The sequence below is a fragment of the Microcaecilia unicolor genome, chromosome 11 (genome assembly GCF_901765095.1).
Source record: "Microcaecilia unicolor chromosome 11, aMicUni1.1, whole genome shotgun sequence".
Taxonomy (NCBI): Eukaryota; Metazoa; Chordata; class Amphibia; order Gymnophiona; family Siphonopidae; genus Microcaecilia; species Microcaecilia unicolor.
The window spans coordinates 184786762-184804546 of record NC_044041.1 but is presented as its reverse complement, the minus strand read 5'-3'; the positions used below and the strand labels follow the sequence as shown (position 1 = coordinate 184804546).

Here is a 17785-nt window from a genome sequence, read left to right as displayed (position 1 = left end):
ATCCAAAGTAGTTTTAGTTGCATCTTCTAAGATTTAATATCCAAAATCTCCAGTTCTGTTACTGTAAATAATCAAGTTCACTGCTTATGCACAAAGTAACCATAGTTAGCAGAAGCTCTGATATAAAATAAAGCAAATAATATTTTCATAAAAATGGTACATTCTTTCTACAAGGCTCTCAAAAGGTAAGGTACAATTTTAGCCCTAAATTTAGTGTTATTTCTATATGCTATTTTATAATAAGGTAGCAAGTACATATGATAAACCCAGATCTCAAATTTACCTGTTGCAGTCCCTGTTCCTCTAATCCAGTGGTTCCCAAACCTGGTCCTGGAAGCACCCCAGCCAGTCAGGTTTTCAGGATATCCACAATGAATATTCATGAGAGAGATCTGCATGCAGTGGAGTTAGTGCATGCAGATCTCTCTCATAAATATTCATTGTAGATATCCTGAAAACCTGACTGGCTGGGGTGCCTCCAGGACCAGGTTTGGGAATCACTGCTCTAACCTATGTAATACCCTGAAAGTCGTTAAAAAACTGGGTAACGATTAGTGGCAAGGACAAAATTTAACTTTAAAAAGATGTTGAGGCAAGCTCCTCCTCCCCCAGTTCAAATAGGATAGGATTTGAACCCTTCCATAAATTTTTATGTTTAAATAGTTTTTATTGGAACCCTTCCATAAATTTAAGTGCTCATATTTATTACTGTGTGGAACAGTTTTAAACGAAGCATTAAAAGCACACGGACGAAAGTCAATTAAGCTGAAAGGCGCCCTATGTATGAATGGTACTGGGGTGGGGGTGGGGGGGAAGTCACATCACTATCTGCTAGTTACGAATGTGTCCTACTCCTTAAATGTGCATTAGTAGTAACCAGGTCCTGCAGTAAAAAAACAGGACAACAGAATTGATGCATATTTCTAACTAGCTGTATACAGCTATAGGACAGGAAGTAGAGGTTTTTTTTGTTAGAAGTTATTTTCTATATAACAGAAGCAAAGAATAATTCTCTGATGGAGCTTTTTGCTCAGCCCCTTAGAACCGAGAGCGCCACCTTGTGCGAATCTCTTCATAAAGGTGGCTGATCTAAACAAAAACCAAATAAAGGGGCCAAAGCCAGCAGACCGTACCAGGAACAATCCTTTTGGGGGGGGAAAAAAAAAATATTTTCTACGTTCCATTAAAAAAAAAAAAAAAAAAAAAAAAAAAGAAGAAGAGCCACGAGCGCCATTTATTTCCAAGATTGAATAGTAACATTTTACTGCCAACACCCTGAGGAAGCATTTCAACTTTTGTGAATCTGGTAAAGTTTGTGCTGTCTCCTCATCAGCAAAAATCACCCTTTTCTACCCTGGCTGTACATACTGCCTGGCATCATTCTACAAATCCCCTTGTCCTATGCTTCTTAAAATAAAAACTTAATCTAAAACACCAGAGCAGCTCCATAAAGTAGTCTATTAATTTGGCTCCCTGCCAGGAGCAATGGAACAGAAGCATATGCTTTCTTAATTGTAACATCTTAAGCTGATCCACCAAGGAGCCACCACAGTTCGCTTTAGCTGATCTGTGTATAAAATACAAAAGATTGTCTAGGAATGTTTCAGGGTTTATCTTTCAACCTTATAAACCAGGATGAAATCAGAAAAAAAGGGGAAGAAAAATGTAGTTTAAAAATGCTGAATCCCCATCATGTCTTTCCTCTGCTCTGAAGGTTTACATCCCTACTCATTAATTGATATTGCAGAGCCAGAGTCTACTTGAAATTCCATCTTTCAGACAAGTAAGGCTGGATGAATAAACAGACTATATAAGGTGGAAGTCCCTAAATTGTGGAATTCATTGCTGTATCATTTGTGGCAAGTTCAAGTGGTACTCTCCTTCGAAAATATCTTTTTTTTCAGCAGGCCTTTTGAAAAACTTTTAAATCCTATTTTATTGCATGAAAGTTTATTTTTATTAATATGTAACCTGCCCAGCACAAATAAAGTTAGGATGACTTTTTTCCATGGCTGGCTGGTTCCTGCTTGCCTTTTTCTTGTACAGCATTATCAAATACTGGTGATGTACATGAGAAAATACACTAATAAAAAAAAGCTGACAAGTTACAAAAATAAAGTCAAGAAGGGAGTATATAACAGCCAATCTCAAATCGGGCCTATTTTATGAAGGCAACACAGGCCCCTACTTGACTTTAAAAAAAAATAATAATAAAGATTCCTACAATAGCCCTCAATAGAAGAAATGATCTCATCACAAATTTAGGTCTGTTTTGAGGCAGCTGTAAATACGTACACGCAGGCATATTGTATAAGTTATGTGAATAAATTACGCAATTCAATCTCTGCACTATTCTAACTATCCACCCTGGGAAGATCTGTGCACAGATCACGTAAATTAAGTAATAGGTTGCTGTGCACTTCTGTGCCATTTTAAGAGTCATTTTGTGAGAGTAAAACATGTTTTATGTGTGAAAAATGCTTTATGAAGTCTCTTCCAAGTGTTTATTATGAGTCAAATCAAGGTGCAATATGATAATTTTAATAGCTCCACTATGATAAAGGGGATGGAATGACTATGAGGAAAGGCTGAAATGGCTAGAGCTCTTCAGCTTGGAGAAAACATGGCTGAGGGGAGAGATGATAGAGGTCTATAAAACAATGGATTGGCCGCTGTCGTGGACAGGATGCTGGGCTCGATGGACCCTTGGTCTTTTCCTAGTGTGGCATTACTTATGTACTAATGACTGGAGTGGAACAGGTAGATGTGAATCGTTTGTTTACTCTTTCCAAAAATACTAGGACTAGTGGGCATGAGATGAAGCTACAAAGTAGTAAATTTAAAACAAAATCAGAGAAACTTTTTCTTCACACAACATGTAATTAAACTCTGGAATTTGTTGCCAGAGAATGTGGTAAAGGAAGCTAACTTGACGGGGTTTAAAAAGGTTTGGCTGGCTTCCTAAAGGAAAAGTCCATAACCATTATTAAAATGACTTGGGGAAAATCCACCGCTTATTTCTGGGATAAGCAGCATAAAATATATTGAACTTTTTTGGGATCTTGCCAGGTATTTCTGATCTGGATTGGCCACTGTTGGAAACAGGACACTGGGCTTGATGGACCTTTGTTCTGTCCCAGTGTGGCAGTTCTTATGTAAATATGAGTCCAGATAGAGTTTAAGTAGCAAATTTAAAAAGCAGCTAAAAACACGTTTCTGACTCTCTGGAGAAAAAGGTTTTCAAGACTGAGATCCAAAATGTTGAGGAATGGCCGATTTTTCAAGTTATGAGTCCATAAGCAGTATGAAAAGGTTACATGTTTGAATTCCTGTAACTTTAAAAAAAAATTTTCACATACAAAGATGGGGCTTGAGCTGGTGTATTTCAAATTGTTTACTGTAACAGAATTAATTAAAACCTCTGTTTCTGGAGACTTTAGTTACCTTTTCCCAGAGGGTCACATCTGTGCAATCATACTTGCTATGCAATCGAGTTGTGACATATATTATGGAACACTAGTAAAAAAAGGCCCGTTTCTGGAGCCAATGAAACAGGCGCTAGCAAGGCTTTCCTGTGCCCCCCCCCCCCCCCCCCACCGAACGCACCTTGGTTGTTAGTGACGGCATTGTGCTGCCGTGGCCGCCGTCGATGTGTGACTGTGGCCCCCCCCCCACCCAACGCACCTTCGTCGTCAGTGGGTGGCCCATTGCGGCGCCCTGGCCGTTGTCGATGTGAGTGAATTGGTCCGCCTCCGCCCTCAACGTCATAACGTTTGACGCGAGGGCGGGGCCCCGAGGCTGTGAGTTTCTTGGCTTCAGAGCTTCGAACTTACAAACCTTGGCTTCAGTGACATCATCCGACAATAGAACGTTAAGGGTGAGTTTTATATATATAGATTAGCACTGACTTTTTTTTAATGTTTTGCCTTATGCTGTTTTATTGTAACCTGCCTAGTTAATAGGCAGGCTATACGTGGTAAAATAAATAAAAATTGATTCAGCCTTAGTACTGAAACTACAAAACAGCTTACTGGAATTACATTTAGAGACGCCTACTAAAATTCTGTGCAAACAGAAAAAGTGTAAAGTAGTATAAACAAAGGACCCTGTTTACTAAGCTGCGCTGTAGGTGTGCAAACTTTTTAGCATGCGCTAATGCTAGACACCCATAGGAATATAATAATGGGTGTCTCTATCGTTAGCGTGCGCTAAAAAGTTAGTGCGCCTACAGCACAGCTTAGTAAACAGGGCCCTGAGTGACTAATTTTTAAAAATCTGGTAATTTATTGATGAATTTCAACCACTGAAAATACAGAACACTGTGGTGTGCCACAGGAATCCATAATACCTTCCATTTTATTTATCTACCTCACGCCTCTGGCTAAGCTGCTTTGGTCAATGGACACAAAATTCTACATCTATGCTGATGATGTGCAACTACTCATACCCAATGAACCAGATCTACCAACAGCTCTGAGTAAACTGCCTGCCTAATCGCAACTCAGAAATGGGCAAACAACAACAAACTCTGCCTGAACCCAAATAAAACAGAGATTCTTTGCGTACTAAACACAAGTGGACAAATACCCGACTTCAAAATACCTTTTGGGAAGTATGAACTCCCCCTAAAATCAAAGGTCAGGAATTTTGGGATACTGCTAGACTCATCATTCACTCTGATCCCATAAATTTAAACAACTTTCAAAAATTGTCTATCACCTACAGCAGCTACGAAATCTCTCTCCATATATTGAAAAGATGAATCTGACCACAGTGGTCCATGCCATGACATCACTAGACTACCCAGCACTGCATACACTTTGTAGCGCTATAAAAATGCTAAATAATAGTAGTAGTAATGTACTGTACACTGGCCAAACCAAAAAGTTTGTATCAGCTCCAACTAATTCTGCAACACAACTGATAGAAGGCTGCAAGTGGCGTGACCACATCACACCCTTCCTGCAAAAGCTACACTGTAACTATCAGTACCTTACAGGGTTAAATTTAAAACTATATGTTTCATTTTCAAGGTCCTCAGACAAAATGGGCCAGAGTACCTAAAGAATAAATTAACCTTTTACACACCTTTAAGACCGCCAAGGTCCTCTCAAGGATCACCACTATCTGTACCTTCATCAATACAAATTGTATGATGTGATACCTGCCAGCGGGCCTTCTCAGGGGTAGCCCCCACGCTGTGGAATTTACTCCCAGAGGGGCTAAGTACAACTCAAAAACTACCTCTACTTCAGGAAGCAGGTGAAAGCCTGGCTCTTCTCCCAAGTCTTTAGTATGTAGGGTGACTGACTATACAGACATTCTGCACCTGGACTAGCTTGCTACACATACTGTAACTTAGATCAATTCCTTATCTCTTGCTTAACTATACAAAGAACTTGCATTGATTTTAGTTAACCATCAAATTATCCCAACTGACTCTGTTCCATGCATCTTGTTATCATATATCTGTTCTTGGTCCCTCAGCTATAAGATAAGCTGTATTGTAGAAACTATTTAAGCATCATATCTATGTTAGTTGAATGCTCTAATGCATGCTTATTAGGTGTAGCATTAGTATTAAGCCAACATTGTATTATATCTCTGGTATTTGAATTTCTGCTGTTAAATGTGAATATTTTTAATACTGTTTCACAGTAGTTTTATTACTAGGTTTCAATTTACTATTTTCAAGCTTACCTCATTTATTGTATTTATGTTTATTCTTGGTTATTTTACTATTTTTATGCTGTTAACTAAGTTGCAAGTTTTATGTTAAACTGTACACTGCCTTGGGTGAATCTTTTCATAAAGGCGCTTAATAAATCCCAATACATAAAAAAAAAATTATAACAAGTTAGACTATGACAAAAAAAAATACAATGTCCCCAATTTCTTTTTCCACAAAAGTAACTCTCCTACAAATACTAGGAAGTATTGGGGAGTTAAAGAGGTATAAAAGGGAAGGCACTGACTCTCTGAATCTGAAAAAGTACTACAGCTAGTTGGCATGTTTGAAACCTTTTTATTGGGGGGGGGGGGGGGGGGGGGGAAGGGGGAAGGGATATTTAACCAAGCCTATTTTGTTATTTAAAATTAAGGCAAGCGTAACTTCACCTTTCAAGAGCACCGACAGCAAATATTCGACAAGGTTAAGATGGCCTGATAGCTAGCTAAAATATCTTTCCTCACCCACCTGAAGAGCTCTGCATTTATTTCCTACAAATTATTTACACTATCCAAATACTCTCATCTTCCTAAGCTTTCTCTCCATTTCCATACAGTACACTTATGTACGTTGCTGTGGCAAAAGCAGACATCTGGCAAATGATACAGGACTCTAAAAACAGGGGGAAAATGTATTTAATTTGAATGGCTCTTTTTTTGGCTGTGCCACAAAATCTCAGGTTCAAATATGCTATAGTTATTTCTGCCCCCAAAATTATGCGCTTTTACTCATTAACTCCTGCTTTTTGTTATGAGGAAAAAAAAGATCCATGAACCCCCAACCACACAAGTTTCCTTTAAAAGAAAATACAGTTTGGACAATCAAAAATATTCCTACTGTAAAAAAATGTGCAACACAAGAACTAAAACTGTCTTATATAGCGCCTAACTTGATACCTGTCAGTTGCTTCCCCCCCCCCACCCTTTGGCCTTCCAATTTTCTTATGCCTCTGGATTTCCAGATATTTAAAATCAACATCCACTGAGCATGATGCTAATAATTTCCTCATTTACACAGGGATTTCCCCCCCCCCCCCCTTTACCTCTTTTTTTTTTTTATTTTTTAAGTGTCATAACCATCCATCTATCATAATGACTGTTTTTGTGGGCTGCGACCAGATATTATGGTACCCTCTCAAATCTGATGTGTGCTCACCCTCGAGTCTGATTACATTAGACACTGCATTGTACAATTACAAACTTCCTTCTCTGAAGGGTTGTAAATGCCATCTCTAACCCAAACGGCATTAGCCAGATTTGGGGATCCAAACCTGGTCTTTCAAATGGCAGTGAGCTGTTCTTACTTCCCCCTTCTATTAAAAAGAACGGTTGCCTGGATTTAATCCCACCAGATTAGGAAGAAAAAAAATTTTTTGATCACCCCCATTTGTGTTTGTTTCTCTTTTCAAAGCAAAAGGGGAGACCCAATCTTAGCAGGCTTAAAGCATTCATAAGATCTTTAACATTTACTTTGATCCCAGCTGCTGCAGAACATTTCTTTCGGCAATATAGCAGAATTCGTATGGATTAAACAAGGAAACCCCTATGCAGCAGTGTTCACAAGCGATGGCAAAATGTTTATCAATATCAATATCATAGGTATAACTTGTCTGGAATGTTTTTACGTTTGGGGAGCGTGCCAGGTGCCCTTGACCTGGATTGGCCACTGTCGGTGACAGGATGCTGGGCTAGATGGACCTTTGGTCTTTCCCAGTATGGCACTACTTATGTACTTATGTACTTATGAGAAGGGCATAAAACGCTGGAGAGGGATAAGCAGCCATAAACACCAAAGTCTAATTTTACTGGAAAAGCAAAAGTTAAAGAGTAATCCCCCTCCAAAAAAAACAAAACCGAGGAAGCAATTACTTTTAACTGCTTCCCTTAATAGGCATACAAACATTCCTATAAAAGGTTAATGGAACTATGAGGACTATGTAGATCAACTCTTGTGAAAAGTCAACTGTGGCAGTGAACAAACTCCTGTAACCTGAAGCATTTTAGAGCCTATGGTAAATACCATATTGGAAAGGAGACTGCTCTGGTGGACAAAATACAGGCATTTATTTCTAAATTATGTAGCACTATGCACAGCATAGCTTAAGAGTGACTATCTCAGTTTCCACTGCTTTAAGGGACATTTCTCAGGAAAGATACAGACATTCCTAAGGGACAATCTGAACTTTGGACAGATTCTAATGACTAAGCAGTCACAGAAATATAAACAGTATGAATGCTTGCTAAATGCATCCTCTTGGAAAAGGGCAAGAGATTATATAACCCAAGGGTTTTAATTCAGTCCTTGGAACACCTGCAACTAGTCTGGTTTTCAGGCTATCCACAATGAATATTCATGAGACAGATTTGCATACAGAGCCAGCACATGCAAACTAAATTTATTGAATATATCCTCAAAACCCGATTGGCTAGGGGTACTCAGTATTAAGTTGAGAACCACTAATATAACCAAACTATTAAAACCATTTATTGAATTGCTGCAAAAAAGCAAGCAGAAGATAATTAGTTTATTCCCCCCAGATTCTCCCTAAACTTGCTCCAAATATATGATACACCGGATTTCCTTTGCAGCCTTATAGAAAGAGTGCAGTCCAAAATACAAGTTATCATGATTTATTGTGGAGTACAGTGCAGAGGGGACAGAGATGAAACAATGCAAAATACAGATAGTGAATTACATAACATTATAAGGACACCTGCTCAGATCCAAGTTAATTTTACCACTTTTCAATAGGTGTGCTCACAAAGTACACCCAATTGTTAAAATTAAAATTCCCATGTAACTAAACATAGGATTTTGTTCTGTTTAATGTCTATTTGCATAGCTTCAGTGCTTGGTTGTCCTTTGTAGTTTATAAAGATTCACAATAAAAATACTATATAATGCAGTACAGAATAGATTAATTTACTTGTGAAAAGCATTGAAGTTAAAGTTTGAACATTTCATGGAATGAACATTTTCCTGGTCAGAGAAAGCCCTCTGCCTCTATAGCAAAAACAAATTTACTGCCAAAGGAAATAGTAGCTCTGAAAATTTCAGCTAAATAGTATCCTGTTTACTTTTTAACAAACATTTTCACAGAGCCACTAAAGTCTATGATGAACAGAAAAGCAGAAACAGACCTTGGCAATATGTAGCTAATAAACTACGAGCGTCTTTTACTAAGCCACTGTAGCGTTTTTGTAGCTCACAGTAGAAATCAGCTGGTGGTAGATGCAGAGACGCCCATAGGAATACAATGGGTTCCTCAGTGTTTACCGCCAGCTGATTTCTACCACGAGTTAAAAACGCTACCACAGCTTGGTAAAAGACCCCCCACATAAATTAAAAAAAAAAAAAAAAAAAGAAACCCCAAAACACCACACTGTAAAAAAAGTTGAAGCTAGTAAATGTTTGGAAGGATTGAATCCTGGTTAACCACAATTTTTTTTTTTTTCTGGCACATTATAACAGTCATTAAACTACTGCTTTAAATGAGTGATCAAATGAAATTTCAAATTTCAAAAGATTTAAGCATTTACATTGTTCCCCTTCTGAGCAAAAGAACATCTAAAAGTACCAATTACAAGGATACCAATGTATTTTTCAATACACAAATTGTAAATGGTTGAATACAAAGTAAGGAAAGCAGGCTTAGAAGAGTCAGTTTTTCTTCTTGTAAATTTTTTTTTTAAATATAAAATTCTAGTCGAAGGGCCCAATTCCACAAACTTTCAAGGGAAGCAGGGGTGGTGCAAGTGCCAATCCAGCAAAATACATATGCCTTGATACCCTGCACAATCCAATTTTTATTTTATTTTTTTCCAGACTGGCTTTAAGAGGAAAACCATACTGTTATCCAGAACATTCCCAAGTACATTCCACTTTCTTGATTAGTGAAGTACTAAGTTGCATTTTTGGAAATCCAAGTTTAATTTTGTTATTTTCTTGTCTTCTATTCCACCACAGGGAATCTAACGGTGAACATTGCAAACTGAATGACAAAAACAATCATTTTACCCTTAATACAACAGGAGCCTGAACTAGAAAGCAACAGTACTTGTAAAACGTTCCTAAGTGTGTCCTAAATACACAAATTCCACCGTGTTACCAGACTGGTAGGAGAGATTGGGTTTTACAATTCTTTATACAGATGTGTATAATGCCTAATTTCTGTCTGATGCGCAGCAGGTGTATTATATATGATATACATATACATACATAATTTTTCCCCTAAAGTGAAACACAGAAGGTCAAAGACCTAATAGGACTGGAAAGGTGAAATTTATTCCTACCTGCTGATTCTTTTCCTTAAATCCTGCTAGACCAGTCTAAATAAGTGGGTTGTGTCCCCCTACCAGCAGATGGAGGTAGAGAACCTGAACTATTCTACGAACATTACTGGTATAAGGACTGGCACAGACTGGAAGCCTTCAGTATGTCAATGCCAAAGAAGGTTAATGAAAACGCAGAACTCTCAAACAACCTCCCTTTGGGTAAAGGCTGCAGAATATCTGAACTCCTCTTACTCATGAACTATATACAATAGAAGGCTGAAGGTGCAGTGTGAATGACACCACCAATGCCAAAGTCTTCCACGGAAGATCCTGTACTGGTCTAATAGGATTCAAGGAAATAAAATTTAAACAGATATGGATAAATTTCAGCTTCCTTTTCATCTTGCTAAACCAGTCCAAACAAGTGGGATATACAAATGCAGTATATCATAGGAAGTGGGAAGTGAAAGCCCCCTGAATTACAGCACTAACGAAGGACACACTGTCCCTGACCTGCACATCAATCTTGTAGTACGTCACAAAGGAATGCAACAACGACCACTGCTCTACAGGTATCTTCTAGAGTGACTGCCCGGGTCCATGTGGAATGGGCCTAGTGCCCTAATGGGACAACCTTCTGCCTACCTCAATAGCTGCCATAATTCAGTATGCTACAGAAGACTTTGAAGCTGCTTCTCCTCTGTGTTGTCAGTAAAAGTCTGACTTCCAGAAGGGGTAAATCACAGAGATATTGCAACAGCACCCTACGAACATACAGCTTATGAAGCTTCCAGGATGTTTCCATCAATGCCTCTGCTTTAGAGACAGGAAGCTGATACCACCTAATTCATATTAAATGGAGAGACCATCTTCAGCAGAAATGATGAAACTGTACAGAAAGAATCCAAGCCCTCTGCAAAACATATAGTGGATCCCTGCAGGACAAGGCCTGAAGCTAAGACACTTGATGGGCAGAAAGAAAAGGAACAACAAATGTCACCTCTGAAGCAAGATCACTATAAAGGTTCAAATGGCAGTACCATCAGGACACTGGGAACTAGGTTCAGATCACACTGCAGTAAGACTGGATCAGTGGTCAAAGATAGTTCACGTTCCTCAGAGTGTGCATTATGTGATTATGCACCGCAATCAACACAATCTTTACTCTGCTGCGGACGCAAGAAAGAGCTGGCAACTAGATCTTCAAGGAACTGAGCACTAACCCTTGGTCTAATCCAGACTGCAGGAGGTCCAGAACGGAAGACACTTCCACCCACCACGGTGAAAGCGTGTGGGTTCCATGCACCACTCCTGAAAACTCACCACAAATGAATTTAGACCAAGAATGTAGTCTGCCTCTGTGCCTTCAGCATTAAGGAAATGACTGAGGAACAGCTCCTACTTCTGAGGCATCTCCTTTCAAGGGACAGACTTAAGTCTAAAGAAAATCAGGGTCTTCCATGATCACCAGGCACTGTTGCAGCAGTTCCCAGCTTCTTGGAAGGGAAGCAGAGGACCTGCCAGATGAAGAATCAGGTCTGCATACCAAAGCCACCAGGGTCATACAAAGCTAGCTGAATCAAACGAGAAGAGTGCGCTGCCACCCTGGAGAACCCCGATGAGAGAACAGGGAAGAAACATTACAGAGGCTCCTGCTGGGGCCTTGGCTAAACAAGGACATCTTTCCTGTCCAAACCAAGCCTTCTCCAACTGAAGGATAGGGGAGTTACTATATTCTCCTCAATGCCATCAGGTTGCAGCATGGAAGCCTCCAACAATCCCCCTGAGCCTAAAAGGTAAATGTGCTCAGCTCCCACTAACCCAATCTCAAGAGGTTTCAGATGAGAAAATCCACTTTCTTGTTAGTTAATCCTGCTACGTGCACAGCTGAGAAAGCAACAAGGTGTCACTGTGCCCAGCCACATTAACCACCTTTCTTCAAATGCCACTTCCACACTCCGGGCGCTCCTTTGCTTGTTGTGGTATTGTCAGATATGACCCAGGTCACCCTTCTACTTTAAGGAAGGAAATGCTGAAGCAGAAAACAGCTCTCGTCTCCAGACTACTGGACCACATCAATTCTGACTTGGACAAAAGGCACTGATCAAGCCCAGCATTCTGTCTCCGACAGCGGCCAATCCAGGCCCCAAGAACCTGGCAAAACCCCCAAATTTAATAATGATCAATGGACTTTTCCTTCAGGAATCTGTCCAGACCCCCTTTAAACTCAGCAAGGCCAGCTGCCGTCACTACCTTCTCTGGCAATGAGTTCCAGAGTCTAACTACACTCTGAGTAAATAAAAACTTTCTCCGATTTGTTTTAAACCTACCACATTCTAGTTTCATCTTGTGTCCCCTGGTTCTACTATTCTTAGATAGTGTAAACAAACGCTTCACATCTGTCCGCTCTACCCCACTCGTTATTTTGTAGACCTCTTTAGGGTGACCTCTATACAGCTGCTTTTATCAAGGAGGGAACTACAGAACGATATAAAGGTATCTGAAACAGGATGTGCTTATTCCAGACGTATCCCAACTGGACCACTTCGAGAACCCACTGGTCTAAAGTGATTAGGGCCCACTCATGGTAGAAGTGGAAAAGCCAGCTGCCCACTATTACCTCCAAGGCCCTTTCCTTCCCAACAATTCTGCTGCCCAGCTGTGAAAACACAGCCACCTCTGGGCCACCACTATGGATACTACTGCCCATGACAAGAAGCGGACCAAGTTGTAGAGGACATCTGCTAGAAACACTGCTCCTGGCAAAGCCAGGAGCTGCCGAGCTCATGTCTAGAGGGCCCCAGTCCATACAGCCTTCGCACATGAAGGCCTGCACTCCAGTGGCTGAAGAACCAAGTGCCTGTTTGAGCATACCTTCCACAAGGATCATGATCTTATTTATGATGGCTGCAACCAGCACATCCACCCTTGGCAAGTGAAAAACTCATCTAGGTCCTACCAAGGTAACATAAGTGTCCTCAGAAGCTTGGTGCCCCTTAGGTTACCCCTCCAGAGCCTCCTTATCTGCTAAAATCTGGGAGAGTGCCATATGCACTGAAAAGTCCTTGGACAGCTTCTAGAGTTCTTTGAGGATGTTGATCCCTGTCCACTATCTCCATTTGAGGCACCACTATAATAGAGAGCATGGAGATCACCAAATCAGGTGACCCAGTTCCTCCCTCCAGAACAGGAACACTACTGGAAACCCCTCCATGGAAAGGTCCTCCTTAGCTAACAAAACTGGCTTGCAAAGGGAGTTCATTGTTCCCCAGCACCCTCAGGTCCTCCAAGAACACCACAGGCTGCACAGGAGATCATTCCCTCTCAGAGCCATCACTGTGCTACTTCTGCCTCTTAAGGCATTAAGCATCCCCTGGGAGCCCCAGGGGTCCTGATCCACAGCTGCACTCTCCCCCCACCACACACATACAAGAAGGCAACCCCTGCTAAATCTGATACACTTTCAAACAGCCTTCAAATTCCTGAAGGGCCCACTGGGGGCTCTACCAATGTCTTGGGCATCAGCTAAAGCGAATCTGACTCCCTTCCATTGGAGGTAATCCTAATCCTCAATGCTGCTCGCATTCTGGCAGGTTGAGATAAAAATAGCCACCGTTCCTGCCAAAGTTGGGAATGGCGTAGCAGTCAAGGCAGGAATGTGGGCCACCACATGACACCTGTGGGACAAAGGAACCAGGCAGTGCCGCTTTGCCATTGGTTCTCCAAAGGGCCCCAATATGAAGCTGAGAATTGCACTGCATACATCTGTCTAAGACGACCCTTCCTCCTCCCCAACAGATCTAAAACCTGAATGCTCCTGTTAGAGCTCGGGTCACCACTCTCACCCCTACCGAAAACCCTGAATAGTACCAATGCACTGCTGCAAAAACCTCCTAGAATCCTGTTCTTTAAAAGAAAAAAAAAAAAAAAAAGATTACAGAAGTTTGTTTCCCGAGCACTGAATCCAGGAAATAAAGGCAACCAGGATTTTCCTCTTCATTCAGTCCTGCAGAGGTGCACCTGGATAGAAGGGGTTGGGGGTAGAGGGCCAAAGAACTTACACCCCTTTTCCACTGAGACTGCTGCTAGACAGCCTCACTGAGCATTAGCCTGTGGGCTAAGCTCAGGACTTAAAAGGGAAAGCCCCTTGCTCTCAACATTAAGGACAATTGTCCAAAACCCAGGAGAAGGCAGCCAAAAGTCTCAGCCACAGAGACCACAGGTTGTGGACTGCAGCATAGAGAGTCAGACCCAGACACCAAACATGCTGTAGCAGCTGCTCAAACTACATCATCTACTGGAGGTAGAGAAAATACCGAAAGCTTTCAGTCTTCACCAGTCCTTATACTGGTAATGTCACTGGAAATAGTTCAGTTTCTCTACCTCCAAGTGCTGGCAAGAGGGCACAACCCATTTGAACTTGTTCAAATTGGCCTAGCAGGATGAAAAAAATGGCAATTTTGAAAGTAATTGTATGAAAAGAACCAACAATACAGTTTCAACTGGTATCAATGAGATCCATTTCAATAGGTCAGGCAGATTTCAAAAATTTACAGCTAAATGATCTAACATTTGTTGAAACTCCCTATGCTTACAGATGGCCCTTTGTAAAATTGGAAAGATACACGCTGTGGGCTAATGGTTTCCATTTTTTAAATTTGTCGTCTGCCTTAAATTCAACTTCACTGCAATAAATCCAGGTCTTCAAACTCTCTCCTCCCAGTCGCCCATCACCACCACAAAAAATATCTCTGTTGGCCCACAGTGTCTGCTAGATGTGAGAAGGTAGCTTTTCCATTTGCTATTTAAATGTTATAAACAGAAAAAGAGAACCAATGCAAAGGCTCAGGAGTAGTGTTCTATCTTCAAGCACAAAGCTCTGCTGCATGAACTCTGATAATTACCTGCTTACACCATGGCAAAAGACATCCTAAAACAGCACTGACAAAAATCATTCAGAATTCATATTAAATTATAAAATAAAGATGTTTTATGGAACCACTGGATGTGCCACCACACAATGAGGTTTACTGAAGTATCTAAACAGTAAACTGCAGAGGCTGATGCAACTTTTCCTTAGGGTAATTAAACATTAGGCCAATAGTAAAATTCACTTTTTTATGAATTGCTCATGTTGTTCCAGTTTTGGAGGAAGTTAGAGAGACACAGAAGCCTCTGGTTCACTCATAAAGGGTTTGCTTTTGTTATTACAACAAAATGCAATAATTCTGAATGACATCAAATCACAACAAAATGGCAAGACAAACTGTAGAAATTAAACAGGTTAACTTCCCTTTGGATTGTAAGTCTGCTATGAACTCAAGCAGACCCAATGAAACTGAAAATTTTAAATTAAAAAAAAAAAAAAAAAAAGTACGATTTCTGGTTCAATTTTTCAGACTAAAGGCTACACTTTACTGTTCATTTGGTTTCCAATGCAGCAAAATAAATGTTGCTAGTTTGGAAATGAAAATTTTAAAAAGGAGGTGGCTCTTATCACTTTCAATGCGAGATATATGATTTAGATGATCAAAAAAATAAATTATATGGGGGTGAAATTAGATTCAAACAGATTAACTCTAGGTAGACTAAAATCTAAACTGTGTGAAAAAAACCTTAGCATTTCTAAACTTCATGCTTGCTAATGTAAACTTTACACTCCCTGCAGTGCATGAGTTGCCCTAAGATAAAACATATGTATATCTATATATCTATACATAAAACAAAATACAAATCTGTTGTAAATGAAAGCAAGGGTGAAGGAATATGTCCCCTGCAAAGAACACCAGTTTTCCCTCTTCCAAATTGGGCTCATTCAACAAGTTTGAGATTCAATACTGCTGACTTACACGGATTTGAGAAGTAGAATTATACCCCACCTGTTTTGGTTTTGAAAAGTCTGCATAGAATCAGAGTATGCTGGATCATTTTGGCACAACTGAAGAGGCTTTAACAAGAAGGGAAACAGTCCTTGGTACCTGGCACAGCATCAATTTAACTTAACATTTGAAAATAGGTCCAATTCTGAGAAGATTGCCTGCAGTGATTGCTCATCATTAGAGAAATGCAACAATTCAAAAATGTGCACTTTTTTTATGCATAGATTTGATCACTCACATAGGCAGTTTGGTAATTTTTGTTTTGTTATTTTGGTTGTTTTGGCAAAGATTCTTGCAAGTGAAACGTTTTAGGACACAATTGAATTTGAAATAGGTAAAATGTTTTCAATAGATTTTTTTGTTTTATTGAAATCTTACATGAACAAGAAGTTGTAAATACAATCACATCAAGGAACAAATTGCCACGGTTTTTGAAGGCTAAAGCCAAACAAATTTTTGTAGGGTAGATTTTCAAAAAGGTGTGACGTTATAACAATTTTAAAAAACACAGTTAGCCTACTTCTAGGAATGCAAAACATACAATTGCTTGTTTGTTTGTTTTTTGTTTTTGTTTTTTTTAAGTACAAGAAACTTAAAATTTGTTTGTTGTTTTAATCTCTTAAAACTACTAAGACAAAAGCACTAGCTTTTACTTTATGTACAGCATTCTCCTATGCAGTGTATCCCAACTCCAAAACAAACTGTCCAAAACAAGTTGTTCCTGCAAAAAACCATGATTGAACATTATGCCTCCCCATCATCTGCTAAAAATTAAGCCTAAAACAATAAAAAGTACTGGATTTCCCAAGGGGAAAGGGGATTTTGACAGGTCAGTAATGTCCAAATGCACTTATGAAAAGAGGAAAATAAAAAACCCTCAGGTATATATACACAAGATAGCGATTCTTCAGCCCAGTATCAACGGAAGCCAACTGCTACCGCAGGATGTATAATTAAGCCAATTTTCCTTTTTTTTTTTTTTTTTCAAGAATAAGATATAGCCAATCAGAATTCATCAATACTGCCAGTCCCTCACTTGTCTACTTCCACTGCTGCCCATAAGTATCCTGATAAAATTCCTGGTTGTCATTACTGTAACCATAGTTACCAGAATAGTCACCACCTTGCTGGAGTGGCTGCTGAGCGATGGGTTGAGAGCCCCAGTTCTGCTGGTTGTTGGTCTGGCGGCGCTTGGAATCTGGCTGGTTATATCCATCTGATTTTCGCTTGCCTCCAACGTTGCCACCACGATTGCCTCTGGATCCACGAGCACGTCCTCTCTGCTGCTGGGAGGGACCCCCTCTCCCACCCCGGGTTCCTCTTGGTGGTCCCATGGGTGCCCCCCTTTGTGAATAGCCAGCTCTACCTCTTGGCAATGGCGCTCCCCTCCCCCTAGGTGGTGGAGGGGCACCTCTCCCACCCCTTCCTCCTCTTCCTCTGACTGGATAGCCATCATCGTAACCGTAGTAGGGATCTTCATAGCCACCCCTATAATCATGGTAATCATAGCCATAGTAATCATCATAATAATCTTCATAGCCATAGTAATCTGGTGGGTAGCCATATCCCCCTCTCCCACCACGCCCTCGACCTCGCATGGGGGGTGGCATACGAGGCGGAGGGTAGTAGTAATAGTCTTCATACCTAACAAGGAAAAGAGATGTATTAGTGTGCCCCTAGAAATGAGATGTGAAATTTACTACTCTTGGAAAAACTGCCCTGCATCTGCATATTCAAAAAAAAAAAAAAAAAAAAAGCGCTAAGCTATAGACCTGGTTAAAGGGTCAATCAATCAGAAATCTTTATGTAAATCTGCACACATGCCCGATTTTACCAAATACTTGTAAAAGGCAAAAAGCAACTTCATATGAATTACATGAATTAAAAAAAAAAAAAAAAAAAAA

General features: G+C 40.2%; 1 protein-coding gene across 9 annotated transcripts in view; it reads right to left on the bottom strand.

The window, feature by feature from the left end:
* Positions 1-16428: 16428 nt before the first annotated feature.
* The window catches only part of HNRNPR (heterogeneous nuclear ribonucleoprotein R), an 87033-nt gene continuing 85676 nt past the window's right edge, over positions 16429-17785 (bottom strand). For all 9 annotated transcript variants that reach the window (XM_030218964.1, XM_030218965.1, XM_030218970.1 and 6 more), the window contains one exon: positions 16429-17525. In XM_030218964.1, coding sequence (XP_030074824.1) covers positions 16922-17525 — 604 coding nt within the window. In that variant the 3' untranslated portion in view covers positions 16429-16921. The remainder of the gene's footprint in view (positions 17526-17785) is intronic.